Source organism: Pseudozyma hubeiensis (assembly GCF_000403515.1).
Source record: "Pseudozyma hubeiensis SY62 DNA, scaffold: PHS15, whole genome shotgun sequence".
Taxonomy (NCBI): Eukaryota; Fungi; Basidiomycota; class Ustilaginomycetes; order Ustilaginales; family Ustilaginaceae; genus Pseudozyma; species Pseudozyma hubeiensis.
Genome location: NW_012133797.1, coordinates 195,078 through 221,317, shown reverse-complemented (window position 1 = coordinate 221,317; position 26,240 = coordinate 195,078). Strand labels below are relative to the sequence as shown.

Below are 26,240 nucleotides of genomic sequence, written 5' to 3'. Positions count from 1 at the left end.
ATATTGGCGACTGTTTGCGTGAGAGGGAGATCATTCTTCGCCTCGTTTGATGCGTTCCAGCTGTTGCTTCCACGATTCGAAGAGCTCGATTCCCTCTTTACCCTTTGTGAAGCCTCCCTCGCGGGCGAGAGTGTTCTTTTCGGCCTGGAAGAGGCTGATGACTTCGTCCAGACCGGATTCGAGCTTGGTGAGTGCTTCTTGGAGGGCGTATGGATTCTCGATGGCGCCGAAGATGGTGCTCTTTGGTCGATGGGCTTCGATCGGATCCGGATCAGCTGCGAAGAAATAAAGCATTGGTGGAAGAATTCGGAAAGGGAGGTGTGTCAGTAAAGGCGCAGAGGGAGATGACAAGGTACGGCGAATACTTACGCTGTCGAAGATCTCGTGGGAAGGCACCCGCTGGGTTCTCTGCTGATACACCTGGCCCGCGGAAGTCAGTAGTCTGGTGGGGGTATTTGCTGTGTCATAGCAAACGAGAAAAGGGGAAAGGTCAAAGGAGGAGGTCAGCAACGCAAGGCATTCGATGTCACGTCGCTCAGCAAAGAAGTGGCACTTACGCTTCGCTCTGGAATGCCACGTTGGGCGTGCCTTGATCTTGTGCCGCCATTGTGTGTGATGTTCCGTCTTTGCTCGAAGTCGGTGAAAGGAGTCGATGTATCAAAGAGATGGTGTCAATGAGTAAAGGATGGCTTCCTAGTTTGCAACGTCGGTTCGGTCTGCTGCTGAGTCAAAAGAAGATTCGGCACTGGACACAGAGCCGAAGTCAGAAGTACACAGCCAGCCGTGCTGTAGCTTAGCCGACGCATGTTTCCGAAAACACGGTTGTCAGTCAGCTGCGATGTCAAGAGACGTCCAAGCGTCGTTGCCCAAGACCTTGCATTGGCTGCTGCTCTGCGCGGGTTCCTCTGTGTCAAGGCCATGTGGAGAAAAGGCTGTCAACCTTTACGCACGATGACGCCGATTCGCACGTTGCAATCCAGGGAACAGGGTCGGTTTTCCGCCGCAGACGGAGTGTTAGAGTTCAGTCTGTCCATAGTTGGAGGTCCGGAGAAAATAGACATTGGACTCTCCTGTATCGTCCGAGACCATCACGGTTCAAACCGAATCAGTACACCATCCAACAATCAATTCCTCGAAGAAGCTCAACTTGCTCGGATCTAAAAGCCACACTGCCGTCACGATCTTCAGAGAACATCCTTGCTGTGAAACTTGTTGCTATTAATGCGAGTACCGTGGCGAATACCGGTGACAAATCGGGAACATCTGGCTGGAAAGGGGAGGTTAGAAGCTGAAACGCATGAAGACGGGACTGAGCAGAATGGGGTAGAGCAGGTGCCCTGCAATGGACATGGAACCTGGCCAGTAGAGGTTGATTCCGTAGATGCAGAACTCCTGCGAGAGCAGGTTTGTGCCGAACAGCAGCATGAGCGCCAGGAAGCTGAACATGACCAGATAGCAGTCCCAGTAGCGGTTCAGGATGTCCTTGATCTCGTCGAGAATGCTTGTCTCTTGAACGTCCTTCTGCGTGGCCGCCCACGTCATGTTGTACTCAATCGGATGAGCCAGGATGGCGAGAAGAATGTGGAACGGCAGCCCAGAGAAAAAGACGACGAGCGGCAAGAGATAGACGACTTGCCTCTTGAGAGCGTGCAAGAATCCCTCTTGCTTGCTTCGGAGGAAGCACAGAAGTCGAGCGACAGTACCGGCTGCCGAAAAGATGACGAGAATCGAGAGCCAGATCTTGAAAGAGTCGATGATGTACGCTTTCGTCTCGGGCTCGAAGAGGCCGACGGTGATGAACATGCTGATGGCGAACGGCAGACTCATCGCCAGCGCGTAGTAACTGAACATGTACGACGAGACGGTCACCTTCTGCGCGAGCGAACAGCGCGAACTGGAGAGGAACGTCTTGTAAAGCGGAGTGAGAGGTCCCTTGGTGGGCCACAGGCGCAGAGGATGCATGATGATCTCCGAACAGCCGAAGGCGTACTTCTGCCAACGGTTGAGTTCGTCGGAAGGCGTGAGCGAGACACCTTCGAGGTAGCCCAGGTTGGCGTACGTGGCCCATCTGATCACGTATCCCTGGAGCTGCAGACGGAGCGACATGTCGAAATCCTCCGAGACCGAGCTCTCGGACCAAGTGATCAGTTGACCTGTCTTGGGGTCACGTTCCGAAACCTGGAGGAGAGCAGAGGTGCGGATGTAGGCGTTGTGGCCGACGAATGGAGCCGTGGCACCACATGCGACGAGCCAAGAGATGGACCAGTTGACAATGTCCGTGAAGAAGCCCATCATGTTCTCGAAAAAGTGGTCGGCCACGTACATGACACCGGAGCAGTGCTGGAGGATGCCCACCTCAGGGCAGGTCTCCATCTCACTGGCCGCGTCCAGGAAAGCATCTTCGGGAATGCGAGTGTCGCAATCGATCAGGAAAATGTATTCACCAAGTCTCACGTCGCCATCAGCTTGTGCGATGCCGTCGCGAGCCTGCAGCGTCATTTCCAAGGCTTCGTTGTAGGAAGTAGCGCGACCGCCATCGAGCAGCTGCTGAACGTCAGCGATGAAATCGAGAACGAAATTCATGTTGGACGCCTTCTTGAAGCGACCGGCACGAACGAAGCCGTTGTGGCCGTGACCGGGACGCGAGACCCAACCGCACTCGTGAGTCTTGTAAAAGTCCTTGCGTGCCTGCTGCTCCTCTTCGCTGATGAGCTGCATGCCGTCCTCGCAAACAAGGATGTTGGCCTTGCCTCCTTGAAGCTCGTACTTCTTCATGGCCCTCTTCATGTTGAGAATGGTGGGCGCAATGACGCTGTCAAGCGACTCCTTGTAAACCGGAACCTGGATGGTGATCGAAGGCAGCTCGACATCGATTGGAAGAGGCACGGGCTTCTCGCCCGAGTAGTAGAGCGAGTTCTTCTTCATCTGACCGTACGGCATCAAGATCTGAGCGATACATCCAAAGATGTTATCGGTAAAGAACTGCGTGAGCATCATGAGGAAGGGGATGACAAGCAGAGCAAAGAGATACCAATAGTTGTTGAGGGTGACGCAGGTCACCAGGATGCTGCGCATGAAGATACCGCTGAAGAGAAGGTTGAGGCCCAGACTGAGACCTGTAAGGAGGGGAGCCAGGTGGTAGATGGGTCGCTTGGCACTGGTCAACTGTGGTACCATACCAGCCTCGGCGTCCTTTTCGGAAAAGTCTTGCAGCTTCTCGTTCCAGGCGCTGCCGTGGGATGCGGATGATGCGTGTCCAATCTTGCCGTGTCCAAGTTCGGAACGGGAGAGATAGGATGGTAGATGAGTCTGAGAGGAAGCAGCCGAGCTAGCGACGCTGTTGGACTTAGAGTGTCCGTAGATCGACTTCTTGCTCGAGCTGTACTCGATGAGGCTCTCGATATAGTTGCCTCTTCGAAGCGACTCGAAGTAGTCGAGCACTGAGTTCTGGAAGCTGAGCGCTGCATCCATCAGGTCCTTGCCATCTTCGGTCCAGACCACCATGATGGCCTCGGCCTGGATGAAGGCAGCACCCTGACCCTTGCGACAGGACCAGAGACTGTCGAGATCCTTGACGACCTGTACACGTTGCTGAGGTGTGAGAATCAGCTCGGTCTGGCCAGGTCGAAGCGTTGAAAGGGCAGAATCGATGATGTCAGAGTTGACAATGATAGCAGCCTCGCAGCGGAGTGTCTTGATACTCCGCATAGCCACGCCACGGTAGGCGTCCATCGGGTAGGCAGCGTAGACGTTGTCGTGTGCACGGAGGAAGATGCCGTCATTTCCACTTCCCTCGCGAGCAAGGTTGATGCGACGAGCCTTGTCATACATGGACTCGGCAATCTGCTGTGCCAAGTGGAACTGCAGCGTGGTCTGTTCGGGTGATTCCGTGCCTTGTTGACGTGCAGCTGCCTGGTTGTGGACGTAGGCGGCCGAAAGACCATCAGCTGGCGAACCCGAGTCGCTCAGCCTCTTGCTCGCTGCGGCGGTGGTAGTTGAGATGGCATTAAACGCTTGTGTTGCGTGGGTCATGAGACCACTGCGCGAGAAGCTTGTGGCCATCTTGCTTCTTTAACGTCGAGTCCTTTGGATTGCCGAAAGAGGAGTATAAGCCTTGAGTGAGCCCTGGCGACCACTCGTTCTAGCCTAAGCCGACTCTGAGAAGACTGCTGGTGTTACGAGGGGGGAGGGGATGGACTTAGGCTTGTTGTGGTCAGAGAGCAAAGCGCAACAAGATCGAAGAAAGGCAAAGGGTCGTAAGAGCGATACAAGTCGGAAGGCGAGGGGAGTGCAAAGTAGGAATGACCTCGAAAGGATTGCAGATTGGAAAAAGTCAGGCTGCAGGCTAACAGCAAAGGGTCCTTCTAACGACTGGCCGCAACTGGGAATCGCAGCTTTGACTAGCTCTGACCGTTGACGGCTAAGAGAACGAGGGTGCCTTGTCTGTTCTTGCACGGTTTCTGCCAAGAGCCTAGTGGTGTGGCCCACTGTGGGTCCAATCTGCAGTGGCTTTCGGACCTGAGCGATCGATAGACACGGCAAAACCCACATTGACGGGTTCCCGTTGCAGCTGGGCGCAGTCAAAACCATCCCACTCGAACACATTACACAAAAGATTTGCGGATCGAAAGCAGCCGTGGGTCGCTATCGGTGAGAGCCTTGCTGGATGTCAGAACGTTCTCAAGACAGTCAAGCCGTCGACCCAGGTGCAATCAACGAAGGTGTTTCGGATCTGACTCAGGTTTATTTATTCTTAGGAAGTATTTGCTAAAGGCATCCAGGTCAGACCATTCTTGGGTATGCGCCTGAGACACGAGTGTTGTTTGGTCCAAAGTCGCCACGGGAAAATTCGAGTCTGAAACATGGATGCCTGGCGGCAAACGCAAATGACGCTTTGATGGGCAGGGCGAGAGTCTTTTGACCGCCGCTGCAAGGTAAGGCGCAAGATTCGGCAAATCCTTAGCCAGCATACGGATCCCCCAACGCCGGCGACCAGAAGCCATGCGCGATTTCTTCCACGCGCTTGTCGATCCGGTCCCGGGCTGCATGCACCATGCGGCAGCGCTCTTGGCTCTGGACACTAACGTGCCTCCGAGACATTTGTGGTTGTGCATTGCCTTGAGCAGTGACGAAATTGCTATCGGCTGATCTCTCCCGCCGAGACCGTGGTTGCACGACGCCTCCGTACCAGATCCGAAGGGTCTGGTCAGCGCCAAATCGAGGGTGGTCCGTGGAAGGCTCGTTGAAGATTATCTAGCTTGTTTTTTTTAACGGAAGGTCATCTGTGGCCTCCGTACGTGGTGCGCAAGCTTGCAGCGACTTTTTCGCCGGTAATCAAACTGCCTGCCAGACTCTTCGAGCACGGCTGCCTTGATTCCTCGTTAAGCGCAGCGGTACCTCCTTTCCTCATCATCAACATCGCCAGCTATCCTCCTCTCCTCCAACTGATATCGACATTGACTTTCAATCGTCGACACACAAGTCAAGCATTTGCCTTATACGGTCTGCAAGAGTCGGGACACATCTACCCTAACATGGAGAAGAAGACCGCAGCCTCGGCAGCGGCACAGGCGCGTCTTGCCTGGCTAGACAGCAAAGAGGCCAAACGCATCAACAAAAAGAACAAGCGAGTCGTTCTCATCGGCGTGCTGATGGGTGTCGCCGCCATGGTCGCCGTCGTGCTCGACGGTGTGCTTCGAGTGGAGAAGCAAGACAAACTCTGCCTGGTTCTGGACGACGATTTCTCCAACGGATTCAACAAGACCACCTGGTCGCACGAGATCCAATCCGGTGGATACGGTGTAGGCTCGTTCGATTGGACCACGGACAGCGAGAAAAACGCCTACGTGGAGGACGGCAAGCTTTACATTGTCCCAACTTTGACGGTAGAGAACTTCTGGCCTCCTTACTTCAACATGGACGGTATCAAGCTTGACCTTGCCGCCGGTGGTAATTGCACAGGCGACGGCGACACGAACTGCGCCATGATGAACAACTTCGCCGAAGGCCAAATGATCCAGCCTATCCAAAGCGCACGTATCACAACGAAGAAGTCGCATTCCATTCGCTACGGCAAAGTCGAAGTGCGAGCCAGGATGCCTACAGGCAACTGGCTCTGGCCCGCTATCTGGATGATGCCTCGCGACTCTGTCTACGGTATCTGGCCCGCCAGCGGTGAGATCGATCTGATGGAATCCTCGGGCAATATGCCGCGCCAGCGACAGGACGAGCGTTCTGTCGGTGCCGTCCAGTCGTCGTATCATTTCGGACCTGATTGGAGGACCAACGCCGGTGATCACCACACGGGATATCAATTCCGATGGCGCGATTACTTCAATCAGGGCTATCACAACTACGTGCTCGAGTGGAATGAGAAGCGCATGCGCGTCTACGTCGACGATCCGCGCAACACGATGAACACCTTCGAATTCCCAAAGGAGCCCATGTGGGATTATGGCAAGTTTGGCGAGATCCAAATCGAGCCTCCCATCCACAACCCTTGGATCCGCAGCGAGAACCCCAACCACGCTCCGTTCGACCAAGACTTCTACCTCATCCTCAACGTAGCTGTCGGCGGCAAGTACTTTCAAGGTGCCGGCGACGCTCCCTGGACCACGGAATCCGCGTATCCAGCAACAACCTTCTGGAACAACATCAAGAAATGGTACCCAACCTGGCCTACTGATCCCAGAGAACGAGGCATGGCCGTCGATCGCGTTCGCATGTGGCAGAAGTGCTAGAAGCTCTGCACATTACCGTTCCTCAAGTCTCGATGATGGTACTAGTAATAGTGATAGTAGTAGTTTTCGCAAGTTAGTTGTTCCCGTCGCTCCATTGTACAGTGTCACCGTTTAGTTCAATCGCAGCATTCGCATACCCTTCCTTTCGCAAGAGAGAAGAAAGCAGAGCATTCTGGTCCCGTCATCTGTGCCTGTTGTAAATAAATAACTCAAGACTCGGCTGTACATTGCACTGAACTGGTCGCACTGTTTGACCCGATATGAGGTCGCGTAAACCCACCCGATCCTGCCTATTGACACTTCATTTCGGCGAGCGGATTAAACATCGGGGTCCGATGTCGAATTTCGCATGCTTTTCCGGTGCCTTTATGCATTTTTTTTCTGCTGGCCTTTTTCTTCATTGCCAGGTCTCTCTAGGCTCTTGCATTTTGTCCTACTTATTCAGTCTCGGCTGATTGTGTTTCTATACGATTAGATTGAAAGTGCGACAGAGCGAGATACAGCGTGAACTACGGAGCGAGGACCCATGACACGACAGACAGAAGCATATACAAGCAGAACCGATGAAGGAAATGACAATCATTGCGAATCGCCTAGAACGCTTTAGCATCGCTGCCACATCTTGACAGAGTCGATGGCCATTCCTCGCTTCTTGGGATCGGTGGGCCATGTGGGCAACCAGCGCGAGCGGGCGGCCCAAAAGTCAGAGACTGGGTTCGAGCCGGCGTTCTGCCAGGGCTTGTTGCGGTCGGCATCCGAGAAGTAGCCGTTGGTACCGCCAACAGCGACGTTGAGAATAAGGTAAAACTTCTGGTCGAAGGGAGCGCCCTTCTTGCCGGCCCAGGGGTCGTCGATGGCGGTACCGTTCCAGAGCAAGTGCGAGAGCTTGCTGAAGGTGAAGAAGTCGCGGTTCATGTCGAGCTTCATGATGGTACGGCTTGGCTTGTCAACCCAAGTGGTCAAGGTGGTGGGAGTCCAGTCGAGACCAAAAGTGTGGAAATCCTCGGAAAAGTAGTCGCGCGGAACGGAAAAGTTGGAGGTGGTGAGACCCCAGCGATCCGTAGCCGCCGAGGGCCCCCAGTGCAAGGTCGAGGTGACCGAGTTCTGGTAACGATCCTTGCGAGACTCGACGACGTTGCCCTTGGACTCGATCATGTCGATCTCGCCACTTCGCGGCCAGTCGCCGTACACAGAGTCCTCGGGCATCATCCAGATAGCGGGCCAAATCCAGTCACCTGCGGGCAGTCGAGCCCGCACTTCGATACGACCGCGGTTGATCGATGCCTTGCTGCGGATCCTTGCCGATTTGACTGGCTGCAGAACCTGGCCCAACGTCGAGTTGGATACACTCTCGCAGGCAGTGCTGGTCTGAGGATACGCGGTGCAGGTGGAGTTGAGGCTATAGGTGTAGTTGCCAGTAATCGCGGCTTCACCGGTCTCGTCCGAGGTGAGCGTGGGCACAAGGTAGAGCTTGCCATCTTCGATGAAGGAGTTGTTGGCCTGCGTAGTGGTCATCTCGAATTCTTTGTTTCCGAAGCCGTCGGTTCTAACTTCGTACTCCCAGTTGTCCGTGTTGAGAGTTGTGCGTCCTGTGAAGTCATCCTCGAAGGCAAGGCAGAGCTTCTGTTGAGGGGTGTTGATCCAGCCGAAAGCGATCACAACTCCGGCAAGGATGATGGAAAGCAGTCCAAAAAAGGTGAAAGCAAGGTTGTACCTCCTACCTTCCTTGGCTGGCTTCTCAGCTGCAGTGATGGAGGACGCAGCAGATGGATTGTTGCTGGCGCTAGCAGATGGGTTGTTGCTGGTGCGAGCAGGACTATCGCCGCCAAAGACGGGGATGGTCTGCATGGCTGTAGAAGGAGCCATCTTTTCGTTGAGACCCGTGTTTCGCGATTGCGAAAGGGGCAGATGAATGACCGACGAGGCGGCACTGCTCGAGCCAGAGCCCGGCATTCGGCCGTGGCCCTGCGAGCTTGAGGCTCTGTAGTGGTTTCGCAGAAAGTGAGGGACCTGCGACGATGGCGAGAAGGTGTAATTCTTCTCCTCCATGGGAGTAGTGTGCCCTGATGATGAAGCCATTGTGAATAGAGGCAAGTCTTGACGTCGGTGTGAGGAAGAGGATGCTTGAGGGAGAAAGGATGTGGGAGGGAAGGAAGCCGGGATGGAGGACGTGCAAGTTGTAGGAGACACGGCAAGGAAGAAAGTGAGGCGATGGCAAGGTCGAGTCGATTGATACAGAACGAGCAAAGGGGATGCCTGCGACGCTCCGGGCAAATTGCAGAGAGGAAGGCTGCACAAGAGTGATACGAACGGCGCGTCTCTCCTTCTTGATTCGTATGCGGGCAGTGCTGCTATCGATAGCAGCAGGATTGAGACGATATCCTTACCACGAGGCTCAGATGACACGGGCTGAGAGTTTTCAGCGGCCTTCTACAAGCTGTTCTTCTCTGCTCTTTACCGTTAGATTTGGCAATGAGACCACTTTCCACTATCTTCAAACACTCGGCGCACAATTTGTGGCTCTGAACAAAGTCGATCTCGCTGCGTATGTCCGAACGATTTTCAGGGTGCATCGTAATACGAGAGGCCAACTCGAACTGCTACGGCCAGATCAAGAGCCGAGCCAGAATGCTATCTGAAACTTCTTACGCATTGGTCTTGCCTGGGCGCCTTGTCTCCTTGGCTCGTTGTTGCCGATGTGTATGTCCGGCAAACAGTGAGCACAGTTGGCAAAGCGGGTCTGGGTCATCTTCGCACGTTTGATCCAGAAAGAATAAGCGGACTGCAAGGAGGTTTCGCGGCCAACCTCTGGTTTTGTCTCAGAATTGCGAATTGGCTTCTGGATGGGCAACAGGCGCCTCAATGTCGGCGGCGTCACGCGGATACACCGAAAGCTGAAACCTGGGTAGGTTCCCGGTCACTCACGCAGATCATTCTTTTTTATATATATTTTACATAATGATAACCCCAAGAATCCATCGGTGGCACGAGAGATCCTGCTGCAGGGTTTTTACGGCGCGGAACAGCCGTCTGTAAGCCCAGCCGAGACATCTATGTCGGTGAGCCCGAGCTTGCGATGGACACGAGATGCAGCTGCACAAACAAGTCTGTCCCACCTCCGCCGTGTTTGTTGTGCCTGCCTCTGTTCCGCACTCCTTTCCGCCTGTCAAACGAAATTTCAACTCGTCGTTCTTGACACTCCCAAGGGCGGCGATGCCTCGCCAATTTCTCCAGCAACCCACGGGCTTTCCACTCTGTCCGAGAGGCGGCGGACCCGCCCGTCTGAAACATGGATCGCCTTCCTGAGCCTGATACTAACCCATGTTCAGACTTCTGGCTATAGATCCCAGGATTTCGACCACGACCCTGATCTGCAATCCGTGTATAGCGCCTTTCGACCAGAAGGTTTGCAGTCTCACAGTAACCTGGTATCCGAGACTGGTTTGTGTGTGGCATGTGTGTGCGTCTATCATGGTGCGTTGCCGGCGCAGTCGGGACCTGCAATACTCCTCCCGCTTTTTGGCCGCAATCCTATCTGCGTGTCTCGGCTTAATCTGACAGTGCCCTCGTTTTCACTTCTCCCAGATCGATACCTACCCACGAAATCATTGGCCGTAGTGTTGTCTTGCCAGAAGTACCTGAAAGCAAGAAGGCTGATCCTTCGCAGTGCTTGGGCTTCAATTGACTGTCAGAAAGATACCAGCACACCTAGCGTATAGTAAAATCGTCCGTCGACTGGCCTACTAGTGTCGCTCTTGATCCTCAACATACTCCAACTGGCATCTCTTCATACATTCACTCGTCTCACACCACCTACTTGTCCATTTCAACATCCCCCTTCTCTTCTTTCTTCCTTTCCTCATCCATCCCTTCATCCGGTCCCATCGTCAAGACTCCCGCGGCCGCTTCTTCTGAACTTGCTCATCGCAGCTCTTGCCTTGACCCTAACAAGCAATCAACATTGGTCTGCTAGCGATCGCTGGCTGCCAGTCACAGAGACAAGATGCAGTCCTCCGACTCTAGCCCCAGTGTCTCTTCGCTCCCCTCGCTTCCTACCTTCAACCACAACCTTACGCCAGCATCAAGTGTTGCACACCACGGTGGCTACCATTACTATCAAGACCAAGATGATGACATGGAGGTCATGGAGTCGGATGACGAGGACCGCATCTCGCCTCCTTCGGAAATTTCATCTTCCAACAATCACAGCTACTCCCACTCGTCAGCAAGAGGTCACCACCAGAGCCCCAAGCGTCGTGCGGACTCTTACATCCTGACCACCGCTCCGTCGGCTGGCTCCGCCGGATCTTTCACGTACCACTCCACGGCTGACGACCCGGCTGAAGCAGGGGCCCCGACGGACGCTATACACGCCTCGCTCGTCCTTGCTCGCCACATCTTCTCGGTTGCAGTGACCGAGAAGTGGTGCAGGCAGGACAACTTCACCAACGCCGTAGCCGTCCGAGTCCAGGTCGGAAGCTACATCCTATACCCGCAAGAAGGCTCCTCGATGCCTGCCTTCTCCCGTGCCATGCTCGAGCTCAACTGCGATGCCGCTATCATCATCAACACTCCCCTTGTTGCCGCTGCGCTCTCCACGCTCAACGCTGACGAGAATGAGATTCGCCTCAGCTCTTCCAAGCGAGTGCAAGTGGTTCACAGCCTCGACTACTTGGGCGGTGCGCGTCGTGCCCAGATGGCGGCTTTCTCCGATACCGAGCAGGTGCTCGTTATCTGGACAGAGTCTTGCCGAGACCTTATCCAGCAAGTGCGTGCCTTCGAGCGTCTGCTCGTTGATTACGTCTGGTCGATCACTTCAGACCCCACTGCGTCAGCCCGCCACAGCATGATCTCGCGCTCGCCCTCCCTCATGTCGCTCAACACTACGGTCGACAACACCGTTGTCACCTCTTCGAACTCTAAGGAGTCGGACCTTTCGCAGCTTGAGAACTACGTTCCCGAAGTTCGCAGCGTCGAGTCCTTCGCCGGCGCAGTCCGTGGTCTTGGTGTCTGCATCGCCACCGTTGTCGTTGCCAACTGGATCCGCCTCATCGTTCAGACAGTTCGTCTGGACGGCGAGCCCATCTACCTTCTCGCCCTACTTGCCATCTTCCCCATGTTCCTGGTTCTTCTTCCTCTTGCGGACAACGTTGCCAGCTGCGTTGCCATGGCGCTCGGTCCCATCCGTCCCATGATGCGCAACTCGCGCTACTACTCTGGTGTCAGTCCCCAGGCTCCCGTCGGCAAGACCATCCTTCCCCACGTCACCATCCAGGTGCCCGTCTACAAGGAATCGCTCAAGCACGTTCTGCAGCCCACGCTCGACTCGGTGCGCGCCGCAATCACCGAGTACGAGTTGCAGGGAGGTACCGCCTCGATTCTCATTGGCGAGGATGGTATGGCTGTGATCGACGATGAGGAGAAGCAGGCGCGTCTCGACTTCTACCGTCGTCACGACATCGCTTGGATCGCCCGCCCTCGCCACGGCGACATGTTTGTGCGTGCTGGTCGTTTCAAGAAGGCTTCCAACTTGAACTTCAGCATGCAGATCGCCAAGAAGTACGAAGAGTCGATCCTCGCCAACCCTAACCAAGACCGCCATTCTCTGCTCCAGCGCGTGCTCAAGGAACGACACCCTCAAGCTGAGGGCGAGGGCGACGTCAGTATCGGCGAGCTCATCCTGCTCATCGACTCGGACACCCGTATTCCTGCCGACTCTCTGTTGCCCAGTGCTTGGGAGATGGCGTCGTCTCCCGAAGTCGGTATCTTGCAGCATTGCTCCGGTGTGCTCATCGTCGGTACTGGATTCTTCGAGAAGTCGCTCGCCTACTTTATGCGCTTTGTCTACTTCTTCATTTCGTGGCAGACGGCTACGGGCGAAGTGGCTCCATTTGTTGGACACAACGCTTTCATCCGCAAGTCGGCCATTCACGAACTCGCTGAAGAGTCGCTCAGCGCCTCGACCAGCGATGGCTTCATCCAGCCTTGGTCCGAGGAGACCGTGTCCGAGGATCTCGACCTTGGCCTCCGTCTTCTTCTCAATGGTTGGATCGTGCGATGGGCCACCTACTCCAACTATGGCTTCCAGGAAGGTGTCTCTCTGACCTACATGGACGAGCTCAACCGTTGGCGCAAGTATACGTACGGTATCTTTGAGCTCTTCCTCAACCCGCTGTGGCGATGGCCCGTCCATGGACCCGTACCCAAGCTCATCCGCACCGTGTTCTGGTCGAGCAAGGTGCCCACGCACTACAAGTTCAACCTGCTCACCTACGCCGCCGGATACCTCGCCATCGGAGTCTCGCTGCCCAGTGCGGTTGCGCTGTACTTTGTTCAGGGCTGGCTGCAACCCTGGTTGCTGCCCTTCTTCGTCTCCACGTTCGAGTACTGGATTGTCTCGCTGGTCATCTTTGGCGCTAGTGGCTTCATTGGTGTCACGGTGGCTCGTCACCGAAGCGGCGATGCTAACATCTTTGTGGCTCTCGGACAGCACCTGCTTTGGTACCCGATCAACCTGCTTACGATTGTCTCGCTCTCGTTTGCGCTGATCAAGGCGTCGTTGATCTACTTGGTTTCGCTGCCCATCTCATTCGGTGTCACCGCCAAGGACGACAGCGACTTCCACTTTGCCACCGAGGCGCCACTGGTGCTGCGCGAGTTCTGGCAGTCCAATGTGCTCTGCCTCGCCATCGTAGCGGCGGTGAGTGTGCTGGCTACCTCCGCAGTGCCCATCGGATGGCAGATCACCGAGTGGCCTACGCTACTACCGGTTCTATTCATCACGGTGACCACTCTGCTCTCGCCATTCCTTCTCAACCCTGCGCTTATTCGCTTCTCATTCTGAGCGAAGCCCTTGTAGTGCATCTGTTCGTCCTATCACACTTTCTTTTATTTCAGCTTTCGCAATGGATCCTTGTGGGTAGTCTTGTAGCTTCGCGTCTCTTTTTTGGTTAATAGCAGCAGATACATAAAAGTAATACTCCTTCCGTCTCGACCTGAAGTCCGCCGAGCTCGAGCTTGAGAGATATGAGAACGCTGCGGCCGGTCGTGCCTCGAAGCGAAGTAAGGTTAGCGAGGGTCAAACTTGGGTCGCAACAATCGATCAAATCGTCCCATCGGAGAAAACCCAGACCTGAAGCGAAGATCCCGCTGCCAAAATCTGACAGTTCTGTGCCACGTCGGATCCGCCGAATTGGGGGTTGCACCCTGAACTGCCATCGCCTTGGACACCTTATCAGTTTCAATATCGATTGCGCATCCTGAAGTTCCTTGTCTGGTGCGTCCGACTTACCCAGCTTATCGTTCTTTCGAAGCTCCGACACACAACAAGTGCTCAGACCTCACTCGTGACGGGGAACTCGCTTGCATTCTTCGGATCATGGCCTCAATTGTTGTCGTCCGGGCGCCCCGTTCCTGGACTCGAACGACGTAAGGCCACACCGCTCATCGTGGATCCACGAATCACGCAGCAAATCTGCTGGGCACGTGGGCTCAAGTCATAAAGCGCTTATCTCGAGTCTTTGCCGATGTGCGAATCCTGGATCTGCTCGTGCCTCCCGCATCTTGTGGGAAGCACGCGTGTCGACATGCGACCCGATCCATTTTCTCGCGCACGCTGGGGTCTCATAACCGGCTCCCCTTCGCTGATGACCTAATCTTCGGCCAGGCAGCAGAAAGAGATACATGCTTTCAGCTTGCAAATCGCAGAGTTCGCCGCTCGTTTCATTTAGGGTGGACTGCCGCCTTCAAGAAATTTCATGTAGGCAGGCGCTTGAATCTGGATAGAAGCTGATCCGATGTCGATCGGTACGAGTCGGATTCCGTTCGGACGTATCCTCGAAATTGACTTCTGGGTTCCTACCCTGAACTTGCGGCTCGGGAAAGATTGGACCCTTTCCGATAAACCTTAGTCATGCATCGTGGGAACAAGATATAGAGAAATCCTGATGGCAGCCCGAGACGCTTGAGATCTCACAACTGCCTTCGCCATCAGTCGGCTGGTGCGAGTGTGGTGAAAGACAGAAGCATTGTCGCTCAGCTCGATGCCATAGTTCCGATCTTCCACTAGGTCTCCAGCCTGTCATTTCATGGTCACCTTATGAATGAGGCTGCGATGTGCGCTTAAAGGGAAGAAATACAGGGAGTGGTCTCGATATTAAGTTCCAGGCGTGAGATACCATCATTTTGCCTTGTCGTCTCCAGGGTTCTTGTTTCAAGAGATACAAAGCACGATCGTTGCTGCAGCCTATCTGAGAGCTCCCATCTTTTTATCTACGGACCTTCGCCTCGAACAAGATTTAACAAACTTCAATCGTCGAGCGGCATCATGGTGTTACTGCGCTTAGTCTACAGCATACCGTAAAGACAATGAGGGTCAACCGGAGTCACGATTTTCGTGCAGCGTCGATATACACTGTAAGCATCTGCGACGATCCGGAAATGACGACATGTTAGCCGCATTTCACAATTTAACAAAGCAAAAAAAGCGAAGTCGCTGCTGACGCCGCTCCTGCCGTGACTCGATTCAATGATGCCGGGAGCTGCCAGGATTTGCCTGTCGAGTCTTGCGATCATTATGAAAGCGTAGAGTCCATCTGTAACCTCTGCTTGGTTGACGTCACAGTAGATGACGACGATGACGGTCATCGTGTTGGCAAGACCCTTTGTTCACCCGATTGAATGGTATCAGTTCCGAGACCCGCTCCGTCGGGTAATCGTGTCTGGCTGGCTTTGAAAATCCGCAAAAGGTTAAACCTGACAGAGACATGGTATCTTATTTCTTCTTTTCACTCTCAGGTCAGACAATGGTTTCATTCCGCACCCTGCATCGGCGTGACTTCTCCGTTGTCTAGGCTTTGCCAGTCCTCCAAGATGTGATAAAGACGGGGTTAAGACGGGGCCGAATGTCCTGCGACACGGCAAGCTTCGTTGCCGGATCCCGCATTTTCGGCCTTTCCCCAGAGCAGCCGTTCGGTCCCGAATTTTCCAACATGTTACTTCGAACACCTCAAGCAGCCGAAATAGTGGATGACTCTGCGGGAACAGGATCCGACCCCCCAGCTTCTTGTCATCGATCTTTGCTTCGTCGCCTGATTCACAGATCCGGCGAAAACTAATAGCGATGTTATGGAACATGTCTGTGAGATTACAACGGTGACTGCGGAACACTACGACAAAGGAACAAAATGAAGCGATAGACAGACGACAACGCGCGCAGAAAAGACCTAGTGGCGCAATCTTCTTCAGGCCTGAAGAGCGGCTTTGACCAGGTAGTCGACCGTCTCGTCCTGGATGGAAGAGTTGGCATAGCCCAAATGAACGGTCAGGTTTCCCGACGATGTGCAGATGATGTCTCCCTCGTTACAATAATCTCGAACGATTGGCTGGATGCCTCGGGGAGTACGGTAGCCCACCAGTCCGACCTGACCGAGGGCGGACTGAGCGGTACCGCGGTTCTGTGGGCGACCAGGCGAGTGCAAAGGGGATCCCCAGTATACCAATGCCTTGATACGACTATGAGGGAACCGAGGGCGGTTGGTAGCAATGATGTTGGCAGCGGAGCCGAGTGAGTAAGCCATCATGATGATCGTGGTATCAGGACAGCTCTGAGCAAGGAGTGTGGTGTAGTTGGCGATCCAGTAGCTACCGTTGAGCGCTGCGTTGACTTGCGATGTCAGGTCGTTGCCGATGGAAGAGTTGTATCGCGTCTCGGTTCTCCTCGATGTGCCATTGGGCAACTGCGACATGACTTGACGAGCCATCTCCATGAGCCAGAAGCTGTCTGGGTAAGAGTCGTTTGCACCGCGAGTAGTGATGAACTCGATTTCGGGACAATTTCTAGCGCGGGCGATCTCTTCCTCGTTGAGGCTTGCGGTGTTGTTCAGAGGAATGCCAGCGAGGGAATAATTTCCACCCTCACCCTTCAGCACCGAGAGATTGAGACCAGGTACGATTAATCCCAATGACTCGTACGCTAATTCAGGATTCGAGGTATCAGGAAGGGTGAGATGCTGCTGCAAACGCATCCAGGTTGGCTGCACCAGAGACGAAGACGACACATCTCCTGATCCCATTTGCTGGGCAAGCAGCGCGTACTTGTCATAAGGCGATGGTTTTGAGATTCTGGTGGCGGAACTGGTACCGACCAGCAGCAACGCTGCGGCAGCAGCGCCCTTGACGAATCCTGAGACGTGCATGATGCCACTTTGTGTTCGTATGTCTTGACTGTCGGTTGCCTGGCGAAAGTCTGAAAAGAGCGCTTGAAGGAAGACGGGACGATGGAGGCGTGTATGGCAACGAAGGCTGTGATCGGGACGAGGAATGTGATACTCGCGAGTTGCCAGCGCGACCGTTAGATGATGGTGAGAAGAATCAAGAGGGAAATGAAAGGCCCGACAAGATGCGATACAACGGAAGGTGGGCCTACGAACTTTCCTGCAGTGGAGGCGCAGACTAAGCTGACTTTGCTGAAACTTCAAAGTGATGTCTATGCACCGTCTTCTGGGCACACTGCAAAGAACGAGCTGAACTCCTGTTCCCATCGATGCTTGTCTCGTAGCAGCGAGCATTCAGCAGCGACGACGCTTCGAGCCTCTCGCACATATTCTCGTCGGCCAGCTATCTGTCAGTTCGAGTCCGAAGACGCTTTCGGCGGGCAGATGCCATTATTACCGCAAAATGTGGGCGTAGACCTCGACCTTCGCTTGGCAGTGCTGAATTTTTCGGTGAACCCACTTTTCTGGATATGATCTTCGAGACTCAGATTCCATGTCATTTTGTCTTCTTTTAATTAATTAGAATTTTATCTCCGAAATGAATTCCGGATATGAAGAAATCCCGAGTGGGTTTGTGCGAACGAATCTGGACCGCTGGATGAAACACGGCGCTGACGGTCCGGGACGTCTTCCGAGTCTAGAAGTGAATAGCCGGTGTCTGTCGATCAAAGGTTGTAGTCCGCCTCGGAGAACACGAGACCGCTGACAAAGCCACAAACACTCCACAAACTCGTATGTTTCTTCGCAACACCGAGATGTAAGAGGATCTCGTTCGGACGTGTGGCGGCTCTGCATCCTCGCAGCAGCAAGGCGCAAAGAGCGCTGACACAGCGTGGAAGGTGGCGATCTGTCGGCTCGGGGGACCACTCTCACACTCCAGTGGCTATCTCTTGGCAATCGATAGGATGCCACTAGCTCGATGCCAGCATCAATGCGATCCAACGGTGAAATGTGTTTCAGACGCCTTTCGGCATGGTGACTTGCTTACGTCCGTGGAATGAAGGCTCTGGGATTGTATCGTAAGATGACTATCGCAACACGTAAGTGAAAGGTTTGAGCGGACGTTCAGTGTCTCTCGCGCCTACTGTGACTCCATGTGAATGCTCAGCTCATCGACGTGACAACCTTCACTCATTGACGATCATTTCGACGATCTTTTTGATAGGCGTGGTAACGACGCACAGCCCGATTTTAATTGCAATTTCTTCTCCCGATATCCCTCCACGTTATCGCAACACAGCACTCACGTCGCGTACGTGGGAAAAACGTGCTCCTCGCGCACCCCAGAGCGGCGGAGCTGGAAAAGCTAATCGCAGATGGCGGTCAACCAGGAACAAATCACCTGCAGCGCGTACAAGGGTCCACGGCGTGCGTTGCTATCCGTCACGGAATCTGTTCAGCCCCGCCGCTGTGCCTGACTCAGTGAGCCCGTCAGCACTCGCCTTCCCGTCCCGGCATGTAGCATCAGCGATTCCGACCTGTAGCATGGAAGAGCATGACTGGAAAATCTGCATCGCTTCTCACGATTGAGCGGATGGCCAAATGGGCCTTATCATTGGGTGCGAACAGGTACATTTCAGGAACCACGTTGCAGCTTGCGTGGCGCACGTTGTCTCTCTGTGGCATGTGTGGCATACGATACTCGAGATGCGTATCGATGTTCCATGTCTCTGAAAGATCTCACGATGGATCCCGCTTCGGATGACGTCCACATTGGTTGACGAGCGGCTGCTCAGAAGTAAGGCGATCGACTGGTGCGCATGTTCGTCCAGGTCATCCCGACCATGCGCTGTGATGCTCTTCGGGTGGTAGTTCTCCTCGTCATCGTATCGATCAACTTCTTCGAGTGAGCTTGCGATACGAAACATTGACCCTACCGCTCCAATATGGCCGTGTTACCCGGTTTGTTGGCGCTGATGCCTGCGTGATGCGATAAGCACCACCACGAAACGCAGCACGGACATCAGTCGACACCACTTTGGTTCACAGAGCTGTACCAGATTTGTCAAGCGAAAGGTTGTCTTACGACTGCATTACGACCCACCAAGACAATGCTTAGCCTTGAAAAGCGTCATACAGGTCTGCAAACAGGGTGTCGAGCTCATCCTCAGACTCGGTACCGCATCGGCTCGGACGTGGGAGAAGATGACGGTTAGCACCTGGTAGTCGTTGTCAAGGTCGACCATCGATAAGCAGTATAAGTTTGCAGGTCGTTCTTCCGCCGTCGAGCGCCAATGCGTACCGCAGATCGTGGACTGCGCTGGCGCTTGCTGTCTGCAGGAATTGGACTGGATGCGCGTGTCGCGTAAAATGGACCTAATGCATTGACTGTGCACAGTGCCGTTCGGAGCATCTTCGTTCAGAACATCAAAACTGTCTAGCGCTTCGATGAGCGTGACCTGTTGCCGACTCGCCCGGCGACCCTGTGGATCGAATCGGCAGATCTGCTGCCAATCCGAATTTTGTGGTCTCGCCTAAATGCTTTTCCAGCTCGCTTATGCGAAACGTCCGCGCTCCGAAGCTTCCCGTTCTGCAGCAGAGGACATGAATAACGGCAGCAACGTGCTACCATTTTAGCGTTCAAGACATTTTGGCAGACACCGTTCTGTTTGGCGGTTTGGGTGCTGCTGTGCGACAGGCATTGTTTGTATGTCCGGCGTCCCGGTCCGAACTCAAGCTTGATCGGCGAGCTTGTCTCTGCTGGAAGGGACGATTGACATGACAACTTCGATCAGCCAATCTCGCCTTGTGCAGCACCCTCCTGGCGGTGATTGGACTATGAACAGGCGCCTTGAGGCCAGACCCCGAATGGCTTGCGGCTCCTGGAGGCGAAGAAATTCCGCGGGAAATGCCTGTCCGTCAGGGGCCACATTTGATCGTGCCCGGCCCTCGGCCCTCGTTTGGCGCTGCGAGCGCGGAGGAGCGCGTGCTGCGAAGCGAGCGACTAGCAGCCAAAGATTTTCAGGCGAAATTTTCTGCTTTGCTGGGCGCAGGCAACCTCGGCACCACGCGGCTGTCTTTCGGCTTGGAGAGCACGCTGCTTTTTCACAATATTTGCTGCGTTTTTCGTCGCCGTGGAAATGTCTCACGGGACTCTTAGGCCGCAGCTCAAGGGTCTCCGTGCAGCAGACTGGCACTAGAGCATTTTTCCGTCTATGCAAAGATGTTGCGCCCAGCAGTCTGCAGACCCTGGGAAGCCGTCTGCCACGCGTAATTTCACAGTCCGGTCGCCCATCACCACGGTATTTGCAGGTCAGTCAACTTGATCCAGACCTCGAGCCTCTTTTCACGTCTTTTCCTCTTTTCACCCAGCTTGAGGCGCAGTCCTCTTCGTCTTAAAGGCCTCCGAACTGTCTCGGCCGGCCTTGCGGCTTGTTTCGAGGCTCTCGCCGTTCCGTACATGTCGAGAGCACGCTGACACCCAGACTCCCCTCGACCACGCGCTGTCGACGCCTGGTCTCAGCCTCGTCCGTGACGTCGCTACAAAAGTGACACCGATAACCAACCAAATCAGAGACGGCAAATATTTGCAGAGCTGGTCGCAAACAGCCGAGGGATGTAATTCGATAGCCGAAGAGTCGTTTCTTTTGCGAGACAAGGCTCGGGTTGAAACGATCACGGATCGCTTGTGGACGCTTGTGTGGACGCGAGCGGCGGTTCACGATACACCCGTGGCCATGGATTTCCAGCGCTGCTTCCAGGCGAGGGTCTTTTGCATTAGCGAGATCAATTTATTGCAATCGACAGTGCTGGTGGTGTTCCTAGAAACGGCCGCTTTTGGGGCAGGCCAGCGTGGGAAGAGATTCTTTCCTGCAAGCATGTATGTGGGCGGTTCTAGCCTGGGACCCTGCTCTCCGGCGCGAAGTGAGCTCGTTGCGGTCCTGTGATATTATAAAATCACATGATTTCTCGCCATGCCCGACCTCGGACTCTACCGTGCTGTGCGGCAGCGTCTTGACCACCACCGTCCGTTGCCCTTATCGTCGCTGCGTCCTCGATCTCCTTGTACTTTCGCTTATGCATATCTTCTTGCCCGAAATCGGCGCCCAAGACCTGGTGCCATGTTATCCCCAGCATATCAGACCAAGACCCTGATCCGGAAGTCTGGGCATCTACGACACACGCTCTTGACCCATATGGATGTTCAACCCGCCTTCTTTGGCGAGCATGGATATACGGGTTGCCTAAGTTTGCCGTCCCTGAGACATGAACCGGCACCTGCGACGCTAGGCCGTTTCTTGGCGATGCTTGCAAAACTTTTCGAGCCTGTTCAGCCCTTCCTTCATCTCCTCGCAATCGCATGAGGACAAGCATGGCGTGCACAAAGCGTGAACCTCCGTCCGTCTGCTATCGATCATCCAGTGGATTTGCTAGCGGAGCCGCTCTCACGTCCATCGTGATCATCCTCATTCCTTGCGGAACTTGCTATCGATTTGCTGTGCCGTGATAGCTTCAACGCATGTATCATCCCAATCTGCAGTCCTCTGGCTTGCGACATGATCTCAACAACATGAGTTGCACCCTCCTGAATGGAGAGTAAGTGTGTGTTTTCACGGTTGTCTATGGCTAATCGCTTGCACCTTGAGGCTCAGTGCTCAAGCGCTTGTACCATAGCTTTATTTGGCATGAGTTCTGGTATGCTCAGCAATGTTCAGATGATTCTTGAGAATGCAGTGCCTGGATAGCATGTTTAAGCCTGATAATCACAAGGTCCGCTCCACGCTAGAAGGCCGATAGTGTCGAGGAGATGTCGCTGCGAGAAAGCATACGGTCGGATCAACGCGTGGCAGCGAGCGACGGTCTAACAAACAGCACGGACGAGCTGGACCCTGCGCCGGCTGCCCGGCAGAATCAGGAACCGACGCCAACGGGCACCCAGCAAGCCACGCTCTCATATTTTTGAAACGGACAAACAAAACGAAGAATGGATGGATTCGTGACTACCTTAACAAACAAATGACCCACAAACATCGGTAAAAGCATTGAATGGACGTGTGATGCGGAACTGGACGGAGTGCGAACGGAGACGGCGCCCTATCAATGACATGTGGAGACGACAAGTACGAGAATAACGATCAGAGGATGAGCAAGCCGGAAGCTGCAGCGAGAGCGAGCGAGGATGCAAGAAGGCCTGCCGGAATAGAAAAGTGCCGCGCCGCCGAAGACGAGGAGCGCTGTTGGCTCGAGCCGGTTGCAGTCGGTGTCCACGTCCAGGCGCTTGCCGTGGCTGAGCTGCTCACTGGCATCGCGCTATAGTACGCTCTTGTGGCGCCGTTGGATCCTGTTGTTACAATGTTGGAGCCGAGATACGTGCCTGACGAGTTACCTCCGAAGAGGTTGGCGAAGCCGTGCTGACCCTGGCAATTTTGCTGATTCCACTCGACATCGAGCTGATCCTGCATGTCGGGACACGGCTGATAGCACGCGATCACACCTTGCCAATTGTTGCAGTTGCACCACCAGTCGTCTGCGTTGCAAGGCAATACCGCTCCGTCACGAGCGACCGTGTCGAGGCAGATGCCGATTTGCAGCTCGAGCTCAGCGGGACAGGAGACCATGTAGGGTGCCATCGTTGCCGATGCCGATGGCGTAGCCGAGCCTGTAGATGTAGCGGATCGACTCGCTGTCGAACTGACCGTAATTGAGCTCGCTGATGCTGAGCTTTGACCGTACGTTGGAGCGGTAGCCAGGGCCAGAGTTGCTACCAGCGCTATGCAGCTTGAACGAATACTTGTGGGCGACATCTTGTCCAGAACACTTGCGTTGTGAGGGCAATTCTAGCGGAATGGATTGCTGATGCTGGATAGCGTTTGAGGAGGATCAGATTGTGATCGTGATGGCGGGATGGGAAGGTAGATTTCTTCGTCGATTTCGCTCGCCAGGGAATGAACTCGACGTTCGACTGTTGCGTGCGAGTGCGTCTGAGTGGAGTCAGGTCAGACCAGTACAGACTATCAGTAATGGAGGTCACTACACCAGCACTGCTGAACGTTGCAGAGTTCAATTGAACTGAGGGAGCTTGCTGCGGACCCTCCCTCGTCTTGAGCAGATCACAGTCGCATTCGCCGAAGCTGAAGTGGTTCGCTGCTTCTCAAAGACAATCGTGGGCTCGTATTCCGAGAGCTTGCGAAAGCGCACCAGTCAGTCAAGCGACCGGTCCCCTTTCCTGCTAGGTGGCGCACTTCAGCGCACCATACAGGGATCACGGTCGCTCATTTAGCCTTGCCGGCGAACTGCTCAGAGTGCATGCTCGAATTTCAGAATAAAAACGTTCTTCCATTCGCTCGGTGAATCTGAGGCAGATTCAGGTCTCAGTGTGCTGCAGAAAACGGGTTTATCAACCCAGATTTACGAAGAGTAATTTAAAAGATAAAAAATGGTATTAGGCGCGGTCATTGAGATACTTGGCGTTTCCTCTCAACCTGTCCAGGAATGCATCTGAGACACGAGTGTACTGCGCACGGTAATCCCGGCTCGAGACGCAACGTGGGCCATTTGACACCGCCGATCCGCCCCTTTGTCCTTGCTGCCACGCTTTCGTGCATCAATCTTCCCGGAATTTCTAATCGTCTTGCACTGTGCCGACCATCCAATAATCCTTGAAGTTGCCTCCAGTCCGCCTGAGCCGAAAACGGATTCTTTGCACGATTGCCGTGAGGGAAAAACGAAACCAACAGGCGGCATCGATCAAGGCGTCTCAAATCTTTCGGGGGGCTTGACCTTGTGTTACGGACAGAGACGAACAAACAGTTTCTGCGCCTATCAACAAAACGCGCAGGCATCTGGTAAAGTCATTAGCCGTTGCTCATGTGCCCTCTCCAGCGTCATCTCGTTGTCAGTCGTCTACGGTCTTCTGCGAACAAGACTCTGCGTTGTTCAAGCTTTTCCTCCCTTACACATCCTCTGCTTGCTTGCTTCTAACGCTTTGCACCCTCTACCTTGGCAGACACCTTCGACGTAGGGCAACGACGTGTCTCTCAACTTCCTTCCACCACCATCCAACCCCCTCTCTCTCGCACCTCAAGGACCGATCACATTTGGCACCGCGAGCCGCGTCAGATACGACAAGATGGCTGTCGAGACCGAGCTCGATACCGCGGCCTGCGAGGCATCGTGGCCCACGCGACGTCTCAATCCCAAGATGCTCTCTTGGTGGTCCTTCCTCTGGATCCTCTACATTCCATTCGGGATCATTCTTTGCATCGGCCAGCTGATCTACATGTTCATGCGAGCCTTCTACATCCTTGGCGTCAAAGGTCCAAAAGGATTGCACCCTCAGCAAATTTTCCCTTTGGTCAAGTTCAACGTGGTCGACCACCTGGGCAACCCAATTGCTGCGGAAACCTTCTCCATCAATAACTGGGGCGAGGCTGCGCAAGCCGACGTCCGACGCATCTACTGCGCCGAGCACCCTTATCTCTTCCTTGATGGATGCCTCCCGCTTCTCACCAACTCATCTTTGATTGTTGGTGAGGCCGTAGCACACGGGATCACCGGGTTCCTGACACGTCCATTCTCGGTCGTCAAGAAGCGCGGCATGTCTCTAGTGAAGATGCTCGAAAATTGGGTGCAAAATCCCGTCTTGGCAAAGAATCTCGTTGTCTTCCCTCAGGCAGTGACGGTGGCACAGAACAACTTCGTGCATTTTGCACTGCCCACTTTCAAGTTCGCCGCTGCCCACCCTACCCAGGTCGAGCTCGTCCCCGTGGCCATGAGCTACGACATGCCGTACCCTATCCATCTCCGCAAAGCCAACTCGAGCTACTTGTTCGATTTCCTGCTGCTCATGATGATGCCCTACGCCAAGGTTACCTACGCCTTGCTCGAGCCTGTGCAGCTGCACGGCAGGACGGCGGAAGAGATCAAGGCCGAGTGCGAAAGCAAGATCGTCGAATGCTCCCTCAGGCAGTGCCAGGCATGGAACATCGATTACCGGGACAAGGTCAAGTGGAGGCACATGCTTACCGCTCGACTGCATCCTACGTACCGTGCTTTCGAGATTTCCATCATCAACAGAATTCAGAGCTTGCCAGGGTTCAAGATCCCTTCGCTGGTCTTGCATCACACTATCCAGGAGTCGACGCTGATTTTCATCGGTGCCTGCATTTACTTTTCGAGATGGAACCAGTTGGCGCTCAACGCTATCATGCGCTCGTGTATCATCACGTTTGCCTTGGTCAACTTCATCAAGGTGATGAATCCCGTTCCCCGTCCGGCCTGGGTGGCAGCAAACCGTCTCAAGATCAACCCGTACGCCTTGAAGAGGCCTCTGAGGCAGTACGATTACACCTTCCCATCGGGTCACTCGGCGTTCATGGCATGCTTGTACGCAACCTACTACTTCTCGCGTACTCACGAGGGTTTCGCGTTCGACTTCCCCGCGGGAGTTCACGTTGCTTTGAGCATCCTCACTTTGGCCTCCGGTCTGTCACGTCTGTATCTCGCACTTCACTGGCCTACCGATGTCCTCTGTGGTTGGATCCTCGGTGGTCTTTGGGGCTGGGCGTGGGGCAGCTTCCTCGACGCTCGATTCGACAAGCTCTCCAACGTCCTTCAGATCGGCATCTCCTTCGCCGTCGCTGGATTCTTCCTCATCATCACCATGACGAGGATGTACCTTCTGCCCGCAAAGATCCCCGCCGAGGCATGGTGCAGGCAGGTCGGACACGAGCTCAAACTGCGCGACCCAAAGCAGCTTCTACTCAACACGTCCATGATCTGGTCCATTCTCTCCGCCAAAGGCACCCTTCTCGCGCTCTACAGTGCAGGGGTCACTGTTCTCATCTGCCCCCTCGGTCGATCTTCGTGGCTTATCTTCATGCAGATCATCATCGGTGTCCTCTCCACCGCCTTGGTCCACACACTCATCATCCATCTTCCAGCTCAACTCTTCCCTCCACCCAAACAAAAGACGAAGGTGGTCGACACGGAAAAGGTACACTTCCAGTCGGATTCGGAGATGTCAATGATGACCGTCGTCTCGCTTCTGCCCAAGTGGACGCACGAGTACACGGCTGCCGAAATCACCAGCGCTGTGTTGCGTGCCGGTTGGTGGCTGTTTGCTTCCTCGTTCGTCTTGTTCTACATCACTGTCTTGAGTCAGTTGGTAGCAAGCCAGATCGAGGAATCCTACTGCACGGTCCTTTACTACAAGGCTATCGCTGCTTATGGCAACAACTAAGGGACCACGGTCCACTGTCTCTCGTCATTCACTCTCCTTGTTTCT

At 54.4% G+C, this 26,240-nt stretch overlaps 11 protein-coding genes across 11 annotated transcripts; 5 read left to right on the top strand and 6 right to left on the bottom strand.

Annotated features, from left to right (window-relative positions):
* Positions 1 to 30: 30 nt before the first annotated feature.
* PHSY_001299 (hypothetical protein) lies at positions 31 to 607 on the bottom strand (the record flags this gene model as incomplete). Its single annotated transcript, XM_012331931.1, has 3 exons — positions 31 to 275; positions 370 to 458; positions 558 to 607. The coding sequence occupies 3 exons, from the start codon at positions 605 to 607 to the stop codon at positions 31 to 33; spliced, it is 384 nt and encodes a 127-aa protein (XP_012187321.1).
* Positions 608 to 804: 197 nt separating this feature from the next.
* PHSY_001298 (hypothetical protein) lies at positions 805 to 1,161 on the top strand (the record flags this gene model as incomplete). Its single annotated transcript, XM_012331930.1, has 1 exon — positions 805 to 1,161. One exon carries the CDS (start codon positions 805 to 807, stop codon positions 1,159 to 1,161), a length of 357 nt encoding a protein of 118 aa, XP_012187320.1.
* A 120-nt stretch (positions 1,162 to 1,281) lies between these two features.
* On the bottom strand, positions 1,282 to 4,062 carry PHSY_001297 (hypothetical protein; the record flags this gene model as incomplete). The annotated part of the gene is made up of 1 exon (XM_012331929.1): positions 1,282 to 4,062. The coding sequence occupies one exon, from the start codon at positions 4,060 to 4,062 to the stop codon at positions 1,282 to 1,284; it is 2,781 nt and encodes a 926-aa protein (XP_012187319.1).
* Positions 4,063 to 5,534: 1,472 nt separating this feature from the next.
* PHSY_001296 (glycoside hydrolase) lies at positions 5,535 to 6,740 on the top strand (the record flags this gene model as incomplete). The annotated part of the gene is made up of 1 exon (XM_012331928.1): positions 5,535 to 6,740. The coding sequence occupies one exon, from the start codon at positions 5,535 to 5,537 to the stop codon at positions 6,738 to 6,740; it is 1,206 nt and encodes a 401-aa protein (XP_012187318.1).
* A 603-nt stretch (positions 6,741 to 7,343) lies between these two features.
* Positions 7,344 to 10,625, bottom strand: PHSY_001295 (glycoside hydrolase; the record flags this gene model as incomplete). Its single annotated transcript, XM_012331927.1, has 4 exons — positions 7,344 to 8,863; positions 9,199 to 9,340; positions 10,338 to 10,425; positions 10,558 to 10,625. 4 exons carry the CDS (start codon positions 10,623 to 10,625, stop codon positions 7,344 to 7,346), a joined length of 1,818 nt encoding a protein of 605 aa, XP_012187317.1.
* Positions 10,626 to 10,743: 118 nt separating this feature from the next.
* On the top strand, positions 10,744 to 13,584 carry PHSY_001294 (hypothetical protein; the record flags this gene model as incomplete). The annotated part of the gene is made up of 1 exon (XM_012331926.1): positions 10,744 to 13,584. One exon carries the CDS (start codon positions 10,744 to 10,746, stop codon positions 13,582 to 13,584), a length of 2,841 nt encoding a protein of 946 aa, XP_012187316.1.
* Positions 13,585 to 13,766: 182 nt separating this feature from the next.
* On the top strand, positions 13,767 to 15,856 carry PHSY_001293 (XPG I-region protein; the record flags this gene model as incomplete). Its single annotated transcript, XM_012331925.1, has 3 exons — positions 13,767 to 13,802; positions 15,367 to 15,450; positions 15,593 to 15,856. The coding sequence occupies 3 exons, from the start codon at positions 13,767 to 13,769 to the stop codon at positions 15,854 to 15,856; spliced, it is 384 nt and encodes a 127-aa protein (XP_012187315.1).
* Positions 15,857 to 15,982: 126 nt separating this feature from the next.
* On the bottom strand, positions 15,983 to 18,882 carry PHSY_001292 (acetylxylan esterase; the record flags this gene model as incomplete). The annotated part of the gene is made up of 2 exons (XM_012331924.1): positions 15,983 to 16,975; positions 18,652 to 18,882. 2 exons carry the CDS (start codon positions 18,880 to 18,882, stop codon positions 15,983 to 15,985), a joined length of 1,224 nt encoding a protein of 407 aa, XP_012187314.1.
* Positions 18,883 to 19,047: 165 nt separating this feature from the next.
* Positions 19,048 to 20,416, bottom strand: PHSY_001291 (hypothetical protein; the record flags this gene model as incomplete). The annotated part of the gene is made up of 2 exons (XM_012331923.1): positions 19,048 to 19,437; positions 20,288 to 20,416. 2 exons carry the CDS (start codon positions 20,414 to 20,416, stop codon positions 19,048 to 19,050), a joined length of 519 nt encoding a protein of 172 aa, XP_012187313.1.
* Positions 20,417 to 22,089: 1,673 nt separating this feature from the next.
* PHSY_001290 (hypothetical protein) lies at positions 22,090 to 22,584 on the bottom strand (the record flags this gene model as incomplete). The annotated part of the gene is made up of 1 exon (XM_012331922.1): positions 22,090 to 22,584. The coding sequence occupies one exon, from the start codon at positions 22,582 to 22,584 to the stop codon at positions 22,090 to 22,092; it is 495 nt and encodes a 164-aa protein (XP_012187312.1).
* Positions 22,585 to 24,083: 1,499 nt separating this feature from the next.
* Positions 24,084 to 26,195, top strand: PHSY_001289 (hypothetical protein; the record flags this gene model as incomplete). The annotated part of the gene is made up of 1 exon (XM_012331921.1): positions 24,084 to 26,195. The coding sequence occupies one exon, from the start codon at positions 24,084 to 24,086 to the stop codon at positions 26,193 to 26,195; it is 2,112 nt and encodes a 703-aa protein (XP_012187311.1).
* Between the last annotated feature and the right edge of the window lie 45 nt (positions 26,196 to 26,240).